Below are 18,533 nucleotides of genomic sequence, written 5' to 3' on the forward strand. Positions count from 1 at the left end.
CAGATCCTAGAAGCCAATTAGGGCTAGCTGAGCTTTGGGAGTAATGATCAGATAAATAAGGATATACTATATATATATGTATATATATTGGATATTGTTGTGATGAAAACCACGGCCAACCTGAGCTCCTTCCTATTGGTTCAAGTTCCTAAACGCGGCCTTTTGACAACTGAACTCATTTCCCACTCTACCTGCTGCCAACCTTAATATCCTCTCAAATCTACTGATCCTCACCAAATATACCATGAAGTTAGTTAGCCCGCCACATTAGTACCACTGGCTAGAAAGACATCCACTTTTAACATTAGATGATGTTTAAGCCCATTTGTTAGGTTAGTCTCTATTATTAGTATTCCCACACATGGGTGAGCATTTTGCGGGCGTACTTGTGCTGAATTCTAAGTCAGCATTCGTGGCACTGCTTAAGTCCATTCGAATGCAATGTGGTATTTCTTGAAGCAATTCTTTAAAAAGTTCTTCGATCTCGAAAAGAATTGATCCGATGGTCATGATGATGCCAGGGGTTGAAGCCGTAAACGTTGCTGCATTAGGACCTCACTTAACCGCCAGCTATTGATCATGGGATTTTATTAACTTTTAATGATCACTTTTATTCATTTCTATGGACTAGCATAATCTCAGGTTTGGTTCGTACTGCAAATAATCATCATTGGGAAAGGTGGAAGAATTGCTGGGACTGAGGCGCTGTACCGGAGGAACGCATAGAATATTATGCAATTCTTTTCTTACTTTCTTCGTTTTCCCCTTTCTGGTAGATTCACCTTTTGTAGAACGTTGAGCAATATTCCTCTTACTTGACACAATATGCTTTATGGCAGCGTTGCGTGCGAGTTTTTTAGTTTAATTATGTACTGTTAGTATTTCCTCCACCATTTTTGAGGTGAGTTGGTGAGTACGTGTAAGTTGGATAGAAAATTTCTTGAAATATTATTTAAAATAATTACTGTTACATTTTTTCTAGTGTGATGTATGTAAAATAAAAAAAAATAATTAAAAAATATGTTTGTAATGTAAGCAAAATTAAATTATTTAGAAAATTTTTGGTATCCAAACAGACTCTAAGGTTACTCAGTTTTTCCTTGCAACTCGTTTGCTTCAAAACAGTAGTTTTTGTTCCTTTGAAACCATTAATGTATTGTCAACCAGCTAAATAGTCAAAAAATCCACCCCAAGAATGTTAGCTGGAAAAAAAAAAGAATTAAAAGGGAAGAACAGTTATGGAAAGGCATGATATTGATGCGTGAGCTAGCATGTTTTTGCTCAAGCAATATACAAAGAAATGGATGGTATTTTTCTTATGAATAACCACTGGACATTGCTTAATATATTTATTTAATTTACGCTTTATTTATGATCACTTTCGAAAAAAAATGCATAAACTCATTATTATTAGGGATCTGAAGTATTTTTTCTAACAGGCGTTCAGTCCAATCGGTATTTGTTATTGTGCTCAAATTAAATCTAATTTAATATGTGAATGCACACATTACATTCATTACGCTTACCTTATAATTATTAACTTCATTTTGACCAAAACAGAAAAAAAAAAAAAAAGTATTTAGGGATCTATTTTAACGAGAGCATACTTTTATTTATGGATTTTGATGAGAAAATTTCGTAGACGAACGTAATGGGGATAGATTTGGCATGCCAAGAAGAATATTAATTTATTTTTAAGTATAGAAAACGAAAAATGGAAAAAGGAGACGGACAAATTGATACGTGTCGCGACAAAGAAACTTGATCAATTGTTGTCGGATCAACACGTGTACCAAAGGGGTCGGGTTGACTTCATTTCTCGTTCTGCCAACGACAATGGGAAGCTCTCTCGCTCTCTCTGGCGTTGTTAAATGGTAATCAACACTCACTTAATGCTTCTACTATGCTAAATCAATCTTGGATGGATTAGTTTAGCAGTAGTAGCTTAGGTCTAAGCGTTTGACGAGGTCTCATCTTATTATTCTACTACTGCTACTTTATACGTACGGTTTTCAGACTTGAAACAATAATCTTTCTCTGCTTCTGTTGCCCCAAGAAGATTTTAACTTGGATTCTGCTCTTTAAGTACTCTGTATATACATACATACATACATATATATATATATATATATGAATAAGCATGCTATAATACAGATAAGAGATAGATTGAGAGAGACAGAGGTATTCAATGGCGGACTTATTAGTTCTTTTGTAATTTCAAGAAGAATGTTTAGTTAATCCAAGCCATCTGATTGGAGGATTAAAAATGGTGCTTCTCCCCCTCAAGACACTTACCATGTGATCCCGCTCCAGCCGCTGGCAGTATACTAACTGTGATTTGGACGCAAATATTATCTACGCACAACTACTAATTTCTGTCATTAATATTCAAGGGCCAGGGAGCTACTCTACTGCAAATTCACCAACTTATCATTAAGATGATAGAAATCAAAGAAACCACTTATTACTGCTGAAACTTGCAGGGCCAGATAGAGAGGAGAGAGCTGATGTATATTTTCCTAATTGTCATTAATATCTGAATCTTCAGCTGCGAGAAATGAAGGGCCTTTCCTTTCGGTAGAGAGTTTCTGGCAATGTTCAAGGAAGAACTGGCACCAAGAAAATGCATTCCTATTCTTTTGAGTGAGGTGTAAATATAATATCACAAGCAAAAGATTGGGTGAAAAAACCAAAGACCAAGTGTTAATGCTAAATTAGCTCAGATAGATATTTGTGCGCATGCAGTAGTGGTAAAGGAGGGGGCAGGGGAGGGGTTGGGGAATTGAGATTCACGTCACCCTACTGGTCACCAACTTGCTTCCTACCTAGTCTTTCTAAATTCTGAACTATCCTCGAGATGCATGTAAGACCTTTAAGTAGAAAAAAGATCCTGAAAGAAAGAAAGGAAGGAAGGAAGAAGCAATGAGTATGAAGGGGAGGCATGCATGTGAGGGTGTGATTGGGGAGAAATGAGATTTACTAGTAGTTTATTGTGTAGAGGTTTGGAAACCAACTGATACCCTGCGCGGAAGGACGAGAGACTTGCCAAATCTGGAAAGTCGTACAAGAGTTGCCCAAAAGTTTAAGGCACTGCATGATGTGGACCTCTATCCTCCATGGACTTTTGTAATTTTCCAATTCCCACCCTCCCTTGTTTGACTGGCACTTCTTTCCATTCCATCTTCTAACATTCCTACGATCCCTACTCGCCTCCTTCCTAAATCCTCCTAGGGAAGCAAAAGGGGAAATTAAAAACAAAAAATTCTCGGCCAAAGACTAGTTAGTGCTGCGGGATGGAAGCATCAGCTCAATTCGCTCCTTGCATCTTGCAGGTTGTTGCCTTGATTGAACTGGGGGTTCATAGTTCATAGTCATACGACACGAGTGCAATTTGTTTCTTACTTAATTCTTTAGTGCCGTTGATGGTTTTCATGGGCTCCATACATTACATATGTTTGATGCTGTTTGTATACGATTGTTTGTGAGTACGTGCTAGAATTAACAAAACCTTTGTCTCCTACATATGATCGTTGACATGCATTAAAGTTGAGTGTGGATTACTATATATGATTTTGCTTTTAATCTTGGCGTTTACTAAAAGATAGTGGATTTAAAAGTTTGTCCAACGTTTTGCAGTAATAGAAAGAAGTTTGGCAAACGGATAATGGAGGGCAATTCAAGGTGGAGGACGGAGTTTTCTATGTCCAAGGAATTTTTTTTTTTTTTTCACAACGATAACAGTTGTATAATCTAATCTAACATAATCTAAGAACAGGGGGAGTATAATCGACGGGAATTTTGTCGAAAGAAGCCACCCAAAGGTGTTAGCCACAATTAAGTGGCAAGTTTGGTGGGAGGTCAAGGTTCTTCCCAAGACTTTAAGGTCTAAGGGGGGAGTAATTGAGTGATAATCTAAAAAGTTGAAAATGAGTCATAAACTTTGTCAGAGGCATCAAGCACCACAACAATAGATAACCTGTCAGCGGGCAAATTAGCTTCACGAAAACAATGTGAAACTTGAGAGAAATGAACACGAAAATGCATAAGCTGCTCAAGCTCCCTCTGAACAGTCTATGGACAGTGCATCCACCCTTCCACCATCTGAACTAAAATCTTCGAATCCCACTCAATGTGCAAGTTGAAAAGTCCCCTGGAATATGATTAGTATATGGAAGCACCTGAACTAAAAGACAGTAGATGTGGAGTACTGTTTTCACCAGCACAACTATGGACAATGTGTTGAAATGTGGAAGCAGCACTTATTTTATGTAGTTGAAATATCAATACCATAATGTACAGTGACACCATAGCTGTTACCTGGCATTTGCCAATACTTGACAAAGCAATGTCCTGAATTGACTCTACTCAAAATCTGAAAAGCAGACTTTAAATCCTTCTATCCTATAGATAATCAAACCAACACTCCAACATCAAGGTAGAAAAAATCCCTCACTCCACCCCAATTCACCACAACCAGAATATAGAACAAAAGAAAAGTGCACACAGAAGAAAGATCATACAATGCTAAAGTAGATCATTGTCCCATTGATTGAGTGGCAGACATCTTGTTCACTTATAATCAGCTGAAACACAATCACTTGCAATACAAGTGATTCTCTTTTCTCCTTATTCTGTAATCATTTACTATAGATATTTTCTACGTCATACGAATTTGGTTTTGGATTCACAAATTTCCCACTCAAACTACAGTGAATGAGCACCTTCATTGTCAAAAGCTTTCCACTATGAGAAAAAAAAAAAAAGAATTCATCCAATTCATGCTGATAAAGCAAGCTTTACAAGATCACAAGGACTTAGTTTTCGATTCCCAAGCAGATTTTTATGCTCCTATTGCCCAAAAGAAAACGTGTCTCTCACCAGTTAAATGATGGGCACTAAGCCTGGCAGAAGACGCTGTTGATGACTTAATAATTATTGCACTCCAAGTGTTTAGATCATTACAATTCATCATGCTTCAGAAGAAACCCTGCAGAATGAAAAACATAAGAAGCAACACACACACAAAATGCGAAAGACTTCCCAATATAGAAACAGGAGATGAAGAAAATTATTGTCAAAGTTGAATACTGCTCTTTGTAATATTTAGTGAAATGATGTCTCGGCTTATATCTAGTAGAGAGAGAGAGAGAGAGGGAGGCAACCTTATGGCATCTTCAAAAAAACCAGTCTTAAATTCATCCAGAAGGGCAGAGGTTGTAAATACTGACACATAGCTTAACCAATCATTTACAAAGTTTGGAAGGTGCCGCAATCAACTCAAAAGCATTACCTATCAAATCATGTTTGAAAGATGGAAAAGATTACGAGAGAATGCTACGTCAGAATTCCATAAAGTTGTTTTTTAGAGGACCAATTAGACATGACGAATATGGTAGTAGGTGTTGCTTTTGTCACTTCATATTAACCAAAAAAGCAAAAAACATGTATAAATACTTCATCAATTCACTTGATCCAAGAATACCTATCTCACTATATATTGGAAGCCTGCTGCACGAATTTCGTTTACATATCCTGTCTGCTTATATCTGGCTACCAACTCTTTGATCACAAGTTAACGCATTTGTTACTATGACCAGAACAGGAAGTCACTTTCCCCAAGTTACACCAATCAGCACTGTCTCAGCTTGATTGCATGCACATTGAGTACTGATTTTCTATTAAGCTATTCTCTTCACATGTTGTTTTTACTTTATCATATCCAACATGTTGTACAAGCCATATCTGGAACACTAGGAACACAAAGCTGTTTAAGAACTGCTCCTTGTATTTAATGTACATTTTGTTGAGGTAGAATGACAAAGGTGAACAGATCAAAAGAAAATGTTGGATCATGTACTAGAATGGAGTCTTAACCATCAAATTTATCATAAAAATGACATGTATTGAAATGTTACGGAGTCTACAACTAGGTTTGCTACTCCTATGACGTATGCCTCTTTTTGCATACTTCTGGATTCTTTCAAATTAAGATTCAAAAGTTTTTATGTAGAAAATGTTTAGCTATGCAACTAAAATTGCACAACTGACCTGATGATGACTTTTCAAAGAAAAAGGCAATTTCTCTCACTGCAGATTGAGGTGAATCTGACCCATGAACACAATTCCTCTGTAAATCCAGGCCACACATGGCTCTGATGCTGCAGGAGAAGCAAAAAGAACTTCATAAATAAATAACAATATAGCAAGAAATATGCTTGAAAAGTTCTCTACAAATAATGACTTGGAAAGTGGATGAGAAGAAATGAGATTGGCAGAAGAGAACAGACTAGTAGAGGACAGCAAAAAACCTGTGAGGGTGTGTAACCTTAGCTGTCTGGGAATCTGTTGGTCCAATTAAAGCACGCCAATCAGCAACAGCATTTGCCTTCTCCAAAACCATCATCAACACCGGACCACTAACACAAAGAAAGAACATGAGGGAGGGAGGGAGGGAGGGAGATAGAGAGAGAGATGCCAATCCGCAAGAGCAATTGCCTTCTCCAAAACCATTATCAACACTGGACCACTAAAACAAAGAACATGAAAGCAAATGTTGTGGGAGAAAAAATTTGTTTTAAAAGGTCCGAGGCCATCTTTTGGAATCTCCAATTATTGATAACATAGACTGTCTTGACCAAGTCATCATGTTCAAGTCTGGAATTCGGCAAATTCACACACTGCAATGCAACTCAGATTCCCACATGCAAAGGCCAATTGGTTCTTGAAATAGTTGAAAGGGGAAAAAATAACCAGATAAAGATTTAAAAAACCGTGTAAAAATATTGCATCACTTCCATAAATCAACAATAGAAGATACTGGAGCAATCTCAGTTGCAAATCTACAAGCTTGATTTGCCATTTTGCATTCGAATTGAAGTCCAAAGTCAATTTGTAATAAAAAAAATTGAAATAAGCAGACTGCAAATACCACATTAAATTCCTACCCATCTACCAAGTTAAAGGGCTGGAAATGATTCACGAGGCAAGAATACCTGGTCATGTACCGGACAAGGCCTGGAAAGAAGCTTCTCGAGGAGTGCTCAGCATAAAAATCCTTCACAGTCTCCTCATCGAGCTGAACCGTAGTTTCATTGGTGATGCCAAAACCAAACTCTGAAATGATTTTCTTGATAGCAGTAGTGTAATTTCCAGACACTCCATCTGGTTTTATCATAGCAAATGTCAAGTCTTTTTCTGTACTTGATTCCGCAGAACACCTACATTAGCATGGGGTTCATAGCTCATAGCTCAAAAATTAGCATGTAGGCATAATTAAGGAATTGCATTGGAATAAAGTTCACAACTTGGATATTGGCATATAAGTGAAAAATCTCATTGGAATAAAGCTCGTAACTTGGAAATTAGTATAACAATCACAATTCATGAAGCTCATCTCTAGGAAACTAGTAAATCACATTCTTCAAGTTAATTAATTGGATGGAAATTACTATAGAGATCACAATTCATCGACCTCATACCTAGGAAACTAGTAAATCACTCACATTCTTAAAGCTCATTAATTGGAAGTTGGCATAGAGATCAGAATTGATAATTAATAAATTCATCAACAGATAAAGTATCTACTTACGGGAAATGCAATTGCAGAAAACACAGAAAGAGGGGGAGATGGGCGTTGGGAAGATTCAGCTCGTGACAGTAGAATCTGCTTACGTTTGAAGACAAGGCAGTATTGAGACGAGAAGGAAAAGAAGCTTGAACTCTTCGAAGAACGTAATGAAGTGAAGATCCATTTCACAGCATCAAACTGATTGAATACCCAAAAAAAAAAAGATCATTGCACGGGAGACGTACAATATATCATTTTTATGTTTAATAAAAACCAGGAAAAAATGACGGTTTAATCACCTCTAGAAGATACACAAATAAAAAAATGACTGTTTAATCATCTTTAGAAAATACACAAGTCACTCTCTTCAACATCGACTTCAGAAGCTGGTAATTATAACTGAAATGGGTACCGAGGAAATTGACTTCCAGCAGAGAAAGTCAATCTTTGGACTTGTGTTAGAAGTAGGCTCCAAAAAAAAATAATAAAACATCAAGTCCCGGAACGTATTTTGTTTCTCAAACGACTCCATCATTTTTTCTTATGAAGGACAATTAATATCAAAATCTCCCCATTGGCACCATTGCTGCCTTCATTACCACTTATGATTCTTATAATCAATTCTGGGATGGATTTTAATTCTTATGATGAAACCATGGAGTATCTGAACAGAAGTTTGCTAATATCTCCTTGCCAAGAAAATGAAAATGGGACTCGTGTGTAAGATTGAAAGGCGCTGAAATTGAATACTATGTTGCAGCAGCCAGGGAAAATAAATTCTAGCAGCCTATAAGATTTAACAATGGTATTCTAGTAAAAAGAAACGAAGAGAATTGATAATTGAGCAGAAAAGAGAAAAAAAAAGAAAGAAAGAAAGAGAAGTGATTTACCTGTGAATAGAGGAAAATTTAAGTGGGCGAAAAATATACTAAAAGTATCTGTTTGTTAATACTCGCGGCGGCTCTTGTGTTTTGACCGGCTCCCGAATGAACAGAACTGAGTTTACGGGACGATGTCGGGCGGTGTCAGAGAGGAAAAAACATTCGCTATTTGTTTTTCGCCGAGGATTCCGCCAATCAAATCAAATCAAATCCCCTTCTGTCTTTTTTTTTTTTTTGGTCTTCATATTTTTGAGATTACAATTATCTCCTTATATATTCATGTGAATTAGTAGTGAAGCTAAATCAAGTAACTTTACTTGTGCTCGTGAGCTACTCTGTCAAGGTTTCAACTTCAGTTCGAACTATTTGTCTAAAGTTAATTTTTATATTCTTTTTATTATAATGTTAATTATATTTGTCTAATGTTAATTATATTCTTTTTTAAAATTATGTGTAAATATTAATTTTTATTAGTTGAGATCGATTAGATTTGAATAGGCTCGATTGAGTTTAATTAGACTTAATTTAGATTTAATTAAACTCGAGATCAAGTAAAATAAACTGAAATCGAACTTGAGTTTGACTTTCAAAAACTCGACGAGTTCGAACTGAAACTCAATTATTCTATCTTGAGTCGAGTTTGAATAGTACACTATTCGAATTTGACTCGACTCGAGTGCACTCCTAGTGTAAATTATCAGGAGAAGTCGTTGGCTTTTCAGAAGTTTATCAAGATCTATGACATATGCCAATTCTCAAAATGTAATTGGGATTTTGTGAGCGTCAATTGTACAATTCCTCTACCTCTTGTAGAAGGAATATGATGATAAGTGCCCACTACTCGAAGCATATAAATATAATGGCATGCTTGACGTTCGAATGTTATACCACAACCTGAGACTTCAGATCTATGGATGTATTGTTTTGACAGGGGAAGCTAGTACCAGCATCCGCTTCTCATCACCAAATTACAAGTTTTGCCACGACTCATATTTTCAGTTTCTAGAATTTTCAAAATTCCTTGATTTTCTTCTGCCGTGCTAAACCTACATCTGCATGTTCCATTAAAAAAAAAAAATTGTAATCACAAATTAAAAGGAAACCCAATATTTTAATGTTACAATCAGAAAATCCAGGTCACAAATCAACATATTTTGGATTCGATGGACATGACAAGATAATGGAGAGGGAGAGAGAGATGATGATGATGATGATCAACGAATAGAACATTATAGAAACCGAAACGTCTTCAGTCTAGGCATGTATCTATGCGTATATATATATATAGTTATATACACACAAAACCCTTCATTAAAGTGTACACTGAAAGAAGGGTAGCTATACATTCTTGCGGGGCTTCTTAACCGCAGAAGTCACAAGAAAAACAGACCTCACAACAAAAATTCATGCACCCGAAACAAGCAAGCGCAGTGCATAGCTGCGTCAAAACCACTGCACACTGGTCATTAAGCCGGCTACAGAACTGAATGAAACACATGCAACAACAGCAATCTAGCATTCTGCCGCACAAATTTCTAGCAGCTTTCGTTATCATTTCTGAAGTTTCATGCAATTTAGGTTCTGCTGTTTCTGGTGGAAGATTCTCTGCAGTGGCCTTCAAGCTACCAAAGCCAGCCCCCCCTCTACGCAGGACTATTATTTTCTTGCCACTTGATTCACTTAGCTGCGCATTTAATCGATGTCATGCAGCAATTTCAATGAACATCAATGTGCATTCCTTTTTTAACCAAACAAGCAAATTTAAGAATAGGTTAGTAGCCCAATTAAAGCATGAATCGCACACCTGCTTCTCCTTCTTGGTCTCTACCAAAACCAAGTTGGTGTACTCTGAAGGCACGCCCATCTGCAAGCTCATTCTCTCAACCTGCAACCATACGTAACGAGCCTAAGTAACATACAAGTAACAAAAGAAGCAAATATGCCAGGATCAGAATGGGCGAAAAAGTAAACATCTTTAACAACTGATCTATATACAGCATTAAGAGACACTGACAATTTTTATTGATCTTGAACTCCTAGAAGCACAAAAAGAAGGCAGTCACACATAATTAGTTAAAAACATCTTATAAAGAAAATTTCCCTTGTGATTTCTTGGGGTTGTGGTCCTCAACTAAACATGCTTCTTAGAATTAGAAAATCTGCCTTCATTGCTCGCCGCATGGCCAGACACATAAAAGTATCCCAATAGAGATGCACAAAACTAAGATAGCTACTAAACACTCTCCCACAATGAACTGAACTCCACCCAGAGGATTTGGCTGCTAGCTATAACTTGCCAACCTTACTTTTTGAATATATTGCCCTGTTGAGATTTCCTACAAAACATGAGAAGGAGAAGTAAAGACCAACCTTCTCCTCTAGTTGTTTATCTTCTGATAGCCACGCATTAGCTGTCAGTGCATCAATTTGACCCTTTGCGAACATCTGCAATAGAAATAGTAATCAGATTACAGAAATCCTTTTGATTGCAGCTTTCTCCAGGAAAAAACATGATCGATGAACATTTTTCTGATATCTTTTCTCATAAATTCTGTTCAATTAGTTCAAAATAAACCTCTAAAGAACCAGAGATCCATATAAATCAGTTAAGTCCATTATTTGACAGTGTACTTGTGAAACATTGTAATCAATTTGAGCAGTCGGTATCAATTATTTCCAAAAAGGAAAAGCTTTGTTGCTTCGAATGACTCTTGCACTTGATAATTTGGATGTCTGTGAGACAGAAGGTAGACTGACTTCTTAGATAATTGGGGACCAAAAACAAATTCAAACTCTCCTAGCTGCAAAAGAGTCGAGCCATGCTTTTGAATAAAACATATGCTTTTATTTTCTTTTGTGTTTCAATTTATAACAATGTTAAGTACCAACCACAGGAGTGTCAAACCTGATTCCAAGGAAAACATCATAACAAAAAGCATAGGTTAACTTCACATGGGTCAAGTCAAAAGCATTACTCTTTCCATCGGGAAATCCTTTGCTTTCTGCACCTTTGCATCAATAACATAATTTTCCAAATCAGCCAATGTACCACGAAATTTTACAGAGTCAGGAAATTTCCCAGTGTATCTGCCTGACACAAGTAATGGACTTTCGGACAACAGGTCTGGCAGCTGAAACGGATATAACTGCAATGAGGAGAGATATAGTCACATTAGAACTGAAGAAAAGACAAACACATTACTGAGGAAAAGTACCAAAAGGAGAAATCAGATTGTTCAGCATAAACTTTAAAATATTGGTGGTAAATAGATCAAGAAGAAAAAATATCCAATTGTAATGAGTTCTGATATGTAACTTGTGCAACTAATACCACTGTATGCCTAGAAAAATATCAGGTTCAGCTTACCTCAAGTGAATCAAGCTGTTCAAGACAATCAATGGTTAAATCTGCAAGAATGACTGATGATGCTTGATCAAATAGTCTTTCCAACCGAAAGTCAATTGAATCTGGCCACATGAAATTGATGATAAAACATAAGATCTTGAATATTTGATTTATATGTTTTCAATAACTTTGAGATTAATGGTAAATGAAACTTGCATTATACCATGGTTGAAAAATGTAAATAAAATTTAACTCCAAAGTAACTACAGCACTTAAGAACTCAAATGATGATAAAGTAGATCATCACATAAGAAGCAGATGGGCTGAAATCTCTTTCCTGTTTACTTCCACACCATTTGTCTAAAAAGAGCAAAGATCATCCATAAGCAAATGCTAAAACAAGGCAAAACATCACTAACATGGTCAGCTCAAATAGAGCAACTCACCCATGTCATATGCAGCATCATAATAACCTCTCCCTATTTCGGCAAGCACTTGCAAGAAGTAGTGGTTACAATATGAACCTGAAGAGCGAAAAACCAATGAAGTATTACATGTTGAAATTGTCAAATAACATGGTTCAGAGACGAATGTTCAGACAAAAACATAAGAGGAGATCTTTTGAATACCCCATGAGCCACCAAGATTAATATCACAAAGATGCAACTCAATCATTTGTCATCTAAATATGAAAATGAGTAATATGGTAATAACAAGGATCAAATGTCTGAATGAACCACTGCACAATGCAGCACCACACGTATAGATGATTTTACATGATCAATGATGCGAACAAAAAGCTTGTGATTGTAGAAGAGATGCTTATTTATGTGCCACACTTGGTTAGAGAGAAAGTCTTGCAGGGTTTGAAAGAACATAAAGACGCTTCTTTGTTTAATCTGAGGCATGTTCTATTCGCAGGGATTAGAATAAAATTGTCAACAACAAAGAAAATCAGGTAGAACTATATGGCAATGCACCTACCAATTGCCAATGTGTTAATTCGAGGAGAATTAAAGCCTCCCTCCATGGCTTGATGTTTCACGATAGCACAAATATCTCGCTCATCTTCAACACTCCCATCAGTAATGAGAAATATAAGAGAAATCAAATCGCCAGCTTTCGACATCATCTTTAGTGCCTAAAATAAGTAAGCTATAAAGGTAAATGCACATTTTGACTGGAATACTATAGCATGTGTTCACTTCAGGAAACCCAAATACTCAAGAGATGAAAAAATTAACCAATTCTGAAGATGTACTCTGCAAGTAAGCAATCTCAACAACCATCTCAGACACATACCCTACTGTAGGGATTGAAATATATTAAGACATGATATATGTGAGATTGTTCAAACGATGACAATCAAAGTACATAGGTAACCCAGACAATACATGCTAGATCAGAATATCAAAGGCACATATTTTATAGGGCAAAGGCACTGTTAGAGGATGAAATTGTTAGCTAAGTCCACAATTGTGCTCTGCTGGTAAAAATTTTAAATCTGTGTCAAAGGATGTTCATGGAGGGAATCAAGTGTACTGCAAAATAAGCTATTGTGACCCATGGTTTTGTTTTAATTGCATCAGGCTGTCATGTAGCAACAGTCAACTTACTAGGCGAAAAAGCCCAAGATTCTTTTTCTAACTTTAATAACATCTACTGGATAACAAGTCAACTGAGAGAAATCAAATGCTAGACTTGTGGGTTTCATGATTAGTTTGTTTCCTGTATCATCTCTTGAAATGAAAATTTCAGCAAATGTAGTCAAATAAAAACAAAAATTACATATATAAATTCATGACCAAGTTCTTTAACTACCTGACTTAGGGGAAGTGAAATATTTGTACTGCCATCTGCTACAACATTATTAGCAATCCATTGACTAGCATTTTCAATCACCTCCTTGGTTGCCAGCTCCATGGACGATGAAAACAATAAGCTAAGACCATTAAAAGCAATAATGTTAAAACTGTCTGCTGGGTTTAGCTTGGACAGTGCGGTTAGCACTGCAGCTTTGACTTTATCCAGAGGGTCTCCTCTCATGCTCGCACTTATGTCAACTACAAAGATGACTTCCTTTCTGAAAACCTGCAAAATAAGAAAAAAGGTAATGAAGAGAGGGCAACCACATGTTCCATGAAATATAAAGATGGAGGATGACAGGCACAAAAGATATTACACCAGATAGTAAGGGGATGTATTCCTGTTACAAAACTAAGCACCATTTTAAGCAGAAAAAGTTAAGTCTGGCATATTCTACCTCGGACTAGATAAACTGAGGCTCCCTAAACTAGCAACAAAGCTGAAGGGTAGAAGACCATGAGCAACTCATTCAAAACAAACACTGTCTACACGCAAATATAAATGCCCGTCTATATCCACAGTAAGGGAAAAAAATTAAGCATCCCCTAATGAGCAAAACTTTGAAAGTCGCATATTCTAATGGAGTGGCATCAATTATAAGAACAAAGTTTATCTGAAACCAAACTCAGGAAAAGCAAACAAAAGTATGTGTCCTGCATGATGAAGGAAGAAAGTTAATATCATCTGGTATTCTATAAATAGCAACTGCCTGCCAAATTTCTAGCTTTTGACATCAAAGTCAGACCTACAGAAGTGAAGAATTTGGGCCATTTAACTAAATACCCTTGCAGACTACATATAGGTGAAAGTAGGAAAATAACGTTCTGGGAATACGAGGCCAAACAAAAAGCATTATTCTGCAAACATGAACATGAAATGTAAAAGACTTGCCTAAAAGGAAAAACTTTTACCTGACTGAAGCATTTATGGAGATAGGACATATAAACTATGAGAAGATCAAGAGTCTAACCTTCCTGTTATTAGTATTTCCAGGGTACAGATAAAAGCAAAACATGTCTCTCTGGTCAAAGTCATGCAGAGGAGGTGACTGCAAGAGCACACCACCAACTATGTCATTTGAAGAAACCTGAAGCAGTCATCAGAAGAAATATACGAGTCATTTCATCACCAGGTTTCTGCATCTCAAACAATCAAAGTCACCATCATCCAAAGATCAGCTTAGGCAGAATCGATGCAATTAAACAGTCATATAAAACTCGTGATCAATGTTAAGTGGCTTACACTGTATATGAAACTGAAGTCATTTATTGACCACATAGAAGCTTCCCTCTCATATGAAAATTGTAGTTTTTCAGCTTGGCGACTTACTTGCTGTGAAGCAATTTGTTTGGGGAATTAAAATCAGTTCAGTATATGATTTGAGTAATTAAAATTTAGAAAACATAGATACCTTTAAAGGATGGCTAGAACTATTGCAGAAAATCTCCACCGCAATACCAGAGTTCACATTCAACAGTATCTTTTCAATTTTAGACACCTTCTTCCCAACAGGGGTGACGTACTGCGGAAAAGTGAACGGTATCTTGAGGCACAATTGATTATTTTGGCACAACAATTTCTGGGACCAACTGATCCTGACTGAAAGCGTACATCCTCCATCAACCTGAAAAATGCAAACAGTAAATCCACAGTTACCCTTATTTAACAAATATTTAACTGCAAAGTTAAAAGCAGCAGAAAGCAAAATCAATAACCAAATCTAACTGAGTGTACACCTGAGGAATCTTCAAAGTATATATGTGGCCTTTCAACAAGAAGCCATCTTTAGCTTTATCTGCTTCTCTGTCTTCCTCCAATGTTGTCAATTGTGTAGAGTACGATCTCAGAGGGCATTCAACTTGAACACCTAGAATTGAACCCTGTTAGCCAAATGATGATACTTGAGAAAATTACGTTGGAGAAATTCAAAAACTGGCAGAAACACCATTTTGCAGGTTGAGCTAGTTGCAGAAAAATTAGCAGTAGAAAACATACAATAAAACAGAAACAACAGAATACAAAATTAAGCCACACACAAATTTCCTCCACGATCTATCTAATCACACACATATTGAATGGCCAACCAAAAAGCGTAGACACAGAAAAACCAATAGCATATAGACCGGTTCGTTTTAAAAACAGGAGTACGACCCTTACTATCTCCGTTTCCCTTACTAATTCAGTAATTCTACTCCCAGCTTTCTCCTTTCCACCACCTGGCCTTCTAAACAAGCATCATAGCCGTTCATTTCATCTTCCCAGGAAAACATGATAAAAATAATTCAACAGAAAGTAAGTAGAGACCTTTTCGCCCATTGGGACAGCGATGCGGCAGTCGCAGCTTTTACTAGCAGAAACACAATGCAGCCGCCAAGTACCGGTGACAGTTATAAAAGCAGTATCCAAATAACAGTCAACCTCCATGGCCACTCCATGCATGTGCAGCGGAATCAACGCCGGGGGCTCGCACCTGCCATGAACGTACGGCTGGTAGCTGGGTATGTCAGGATTATCCACCATTGACGGCTCTGATATCACTGCATAAACCATCGGCCCCGTAGGCAAGAGCGGCCAATTAGTCTCTGACTTTCTCTCCATTACCGCAGGCGCCGGTGCCGAACTCTCTTTCCCGTAGAAAATTCTCTTGGATAGCTTCAGACCAAGCTCAACTGAGTTTGAGAACTGGTCCGCCATTTCTTCTTTCTTTTCTTTTTTTCTTTTTTTTTTTAAATTTGGGTTGTTAATATGAGAGATCGATGAGGATGAATTAGTTAACGTGGGCTGTTAAAAGAAGTGAAGATGAGGAAAAGGACTAAGTTGATGCTGGCTGGAGCAGAGTAGACGTCCGTTGTGAGAGAGAGTGCTACTAGAAAGACGCATTTATTTTTTCAATGCGACTGATCATTGATGGGCTCTTCTTTTCTGTGGGAATGAAGAAGAAAAAGATGAAACAAGGAAGACGAGAGGAGCTTCCTTCGTCTACTGCTACTATTAAGTATTACTTACTTCTCTGCTTGTATGTACTGGTGGTGGTGGTTACTAACTAGTGGTGCTTGGCTTTTGGGTAATGGACACATTTGACGTGGGATAGGTGTATGCTAGCACTTTTTTTTAGTGTTTTTTTTTTCTCCCTTTTAATAGGACTTTTATGTAATTTCACTGTTGTATTGGAACATTGAGAGAGAGAGAGAGAGCCGAGTTTGTTTACGCTAGAATTTCAGTCAATGGTTATTTGCTACCATGTTTTAAAAATGCTTGGGGACTTGTATTAGGTGAGCAGTAAGAAATAAAATAATGATGATGAATGAACAAAGCTAAGTATGTTCATTTTGTGGGTTATTGGGTTGAATGTGATCAAGATAAGCATATTCGCAGTCATTTAAGAGGAGTTAAAACGAGCTTTCTTAATTGCCTACGAACCAATTTTACAATTGAAGATATACCAAGCATAAGTTAAAATTTTTAAAAAAATGTGTCCATTTGTGTTGACCTATTTTTTTAGAAATAAGTTTTTCAAACACAATACTACAATAATACAAAAATAAAAATAATTCAAAAAATATTTCAAAAACCATCCTATAGTAAATTTTTTATATATACTACTACTACAATAGAATATTTTTAAAACACTATCAAAAAACAGCTAATCCAAACAGTTAGATGGTTTCTTGTTTGAGTTAACCTACCCCATCCCCTCCCAACAAAAAAATAAAAAAAAAGAAAGCTAGTCACAGTCCTTTGTCATCTCTATTTTATTTATTATGGTCCATCGAGACTACGTGCTGGCCTCTCCTCTCCGATTTTCATTAACTCAGACACAAGTCAGTCTCCTTGTTGTGAGGGTATATAATGAAGACATCGAGGTATCTCTTACTTTCTTCTTGTATTAGTACATTTTGAAGCGGTGCTCATACTTGAATAATTTAAGAGGTGATGCAAAGCAATAATATTACTAGTACGTCGTAGTCAAGCGGAAGACTTGATTAGTGTCTGCCACACCGATAATGATGATTAATGTGTGGCTAATACGCATGATGGCTTGTCATACTTAATGGTTAAAAGAAGCGAGCACCTACCGGCCCGAGAAAATAAAAATTGATTCGGACCACGGTGGTCCAAGGTGGCTGGACCAGGACCGCTGGACCTATTGACTATTGTGTCGTGGCGATGGCAACAGAAATTCGACAGCGCACAAAAATGCAAAAGGACATAGCAGTCCAAGTTTTCGGCGTACAAATAGACAAATTCAATGCCAAGGCCTTTTCCGGTTCACAAACAGCAAAATTTTCCTCGTTGCAGCAACTCATAATTGTGGGAACTGAGTCGTGACTCTGGAGTGCACTTGAAAGTGAAAGGTGGAATATTTGAAAATTAAATATAGGATGCTAATTTTAATACGTGAAAAAACTTTGGAATGATTTCAAAAACCTCCCCTAAAGTTTCTGACAGTGGTACTGCTCTCTCCTGAAATTTTAAAAATATCATTAACCTTCCTTAAAATTAATGTTCTTGTAATAAATCAGCCCAATTCAAAAAAATCAATAATAAAAAAATGATTTCAAGAGTGAGAAGAATATTTCATACCAAAAAGTACCCCTTATTTTATTACTAGTTGGTTGACTTAGAATCAAAAGGAAATATTAATTAAAAATATAAAAATAAAGGCTAAACTCTAGCATGAGTATAATAGAATTTAGTAACAATGATTATTTTTCACAAAACATCATGAAATAGCAAAATCAAAGTATTGGAGATGAAAACTTGTTAATTTGGAATCAAGAATTCCTAAACATTTAGTATCAGAATTTGAAAGATTTTAAATAGGAATTGAACAAGACGACGTATGGCCTTTTCAAGAAAAAAAAAAAACATC

General features: G+C 36.6%; 2 protein-coding genes across 2 annotated transcripts; both read right to left on the reverse strand.

Moving 5' to 3' along the window:
- Nucleotides 1-4,517: 4,517 nt before the first annotated feature.
- LOC113768211 (probable nucleoside diphosphate kinase 5) lies at nt 4,518-8,667 on the reverse strand. The gene is made up of 6 exons (XM_027312477.1): nt 8,458-8,667; nt 7,672-7,765; nt 6,993-7,217; nt 6,309-6,416; nt 6,049-6,158; nt 4,518-4,987 (listed from the first exon to the last, which is right to left on the reverse strand). Exons 2-6 carry the CDS (start codon nt 7,749-7,751, stop codon nt 4,959-4,961), a joined length of 552 nt encoding a protein of 183 aa, XP_027168278.1. The 5' UTR covers nt 7,752-7,765; nt 8,458-8,667; the 3' UTR covers nt 4,518-4,958.
- Nucleotides 8,668-9,647: 980 nt separating this feature from the next.
- Nucleotides 9,648-16,660, reverse strand: LOC113768661. Its single transcript, XM_027313106.1, has 13 exons — nt 15,965-16,660; nt 15,397-15,540; nt 15,072-15,284; nt 14,903-14,992; nt 14,631-14,747; nt 13,616-13,885; nt 12,779-12,935; nt 12,241-12,318; nt 11,816-11,916; nt 11,424-11,594; nt 10,819-10,893; nt 10,253-10,333; nt 9,648-10,132 (listed from the first exon to the last, which is right to left on the reverse strand). Exons 1-13 carry the CDS (start codon nt 16,352-16,354, stop codon nt 9,809-9,811), a joined length of 2,211 nt encoding a protein of 736 aa, XP_027168907.1. The 5' UTR covers nt 16,355-16,660; the 3' UTR covers nt 9,648-9,808.
- Between the last annotated feature and the right edge of the window lie 1,873 nt (nt 16,661-18,533).

This window comes from Coffea eugenioides, chromosome 4 (genome assembly GCF_003713205.1).
Source record: "Coffea eugenioides isolate CCC68of chromosome 4, Ceug_1.0, whole genome shotgun sequence".
Lineage (NCBI taxonomy): Eukaryota > Viridiplantae > Streptophyta > Magnoliopsida > Gentianales > Rubiaceae > Coffea > Coffea eugenioides.

What these genes read in the sequence shown, in the direction of transcription:
- LOC113768211 (XM_027312477.1), bottom strand. Translation starts at nt 7,751, where the DNA reads ATGGATCTTCACTTCATTACGTTCTTCGAAGAGTTCAAGCTTCTTTTC. An exon ending in CTTGTCCGGTACATGACCAG is followed by an intron (nt 6,417 to 6,992) that starts GTATTCTTGCCT and finishes TCTTTGTGTTAG; the next exon opens with TGGTCCGGTGTTGATGATGG. An exon ending in CTTTGAAAAGTCATCATCAG is followed by an intron (nt 4,988 to 6,048) that starts GTCAGTTGTGCA and finishes TTCATTCTGCAG; the next exon opens with GGTTTCTTCTGAAGCATGAT.
- LOC113768661 (XM_027313106.1), bottom strand. Translation starts at nt 16,354, where the DNA reads ATGGCGGACCAGTTCTCAAACTCAGTTGAGCTTGGTCTGAAGCTATCC. An exon ending in TGATGCTGCATATGACATGG is followed by an intron (nt 11,917 to 12,240) that starts GTGAGTTGCTCT and finishes TCATGTGGCCAG; the next exon opens with ATTCAATTGACTTTCGGTTG. An exon ending in AGACCAAGAAGGAGAAGCAG is followed by an intron (nt 10,133 to 10,252) that starts GTGTGCGATTCA and finishes TTAAATGCGCAG; the next exon opens with CTAAGTGAATCAAGTGGCAA.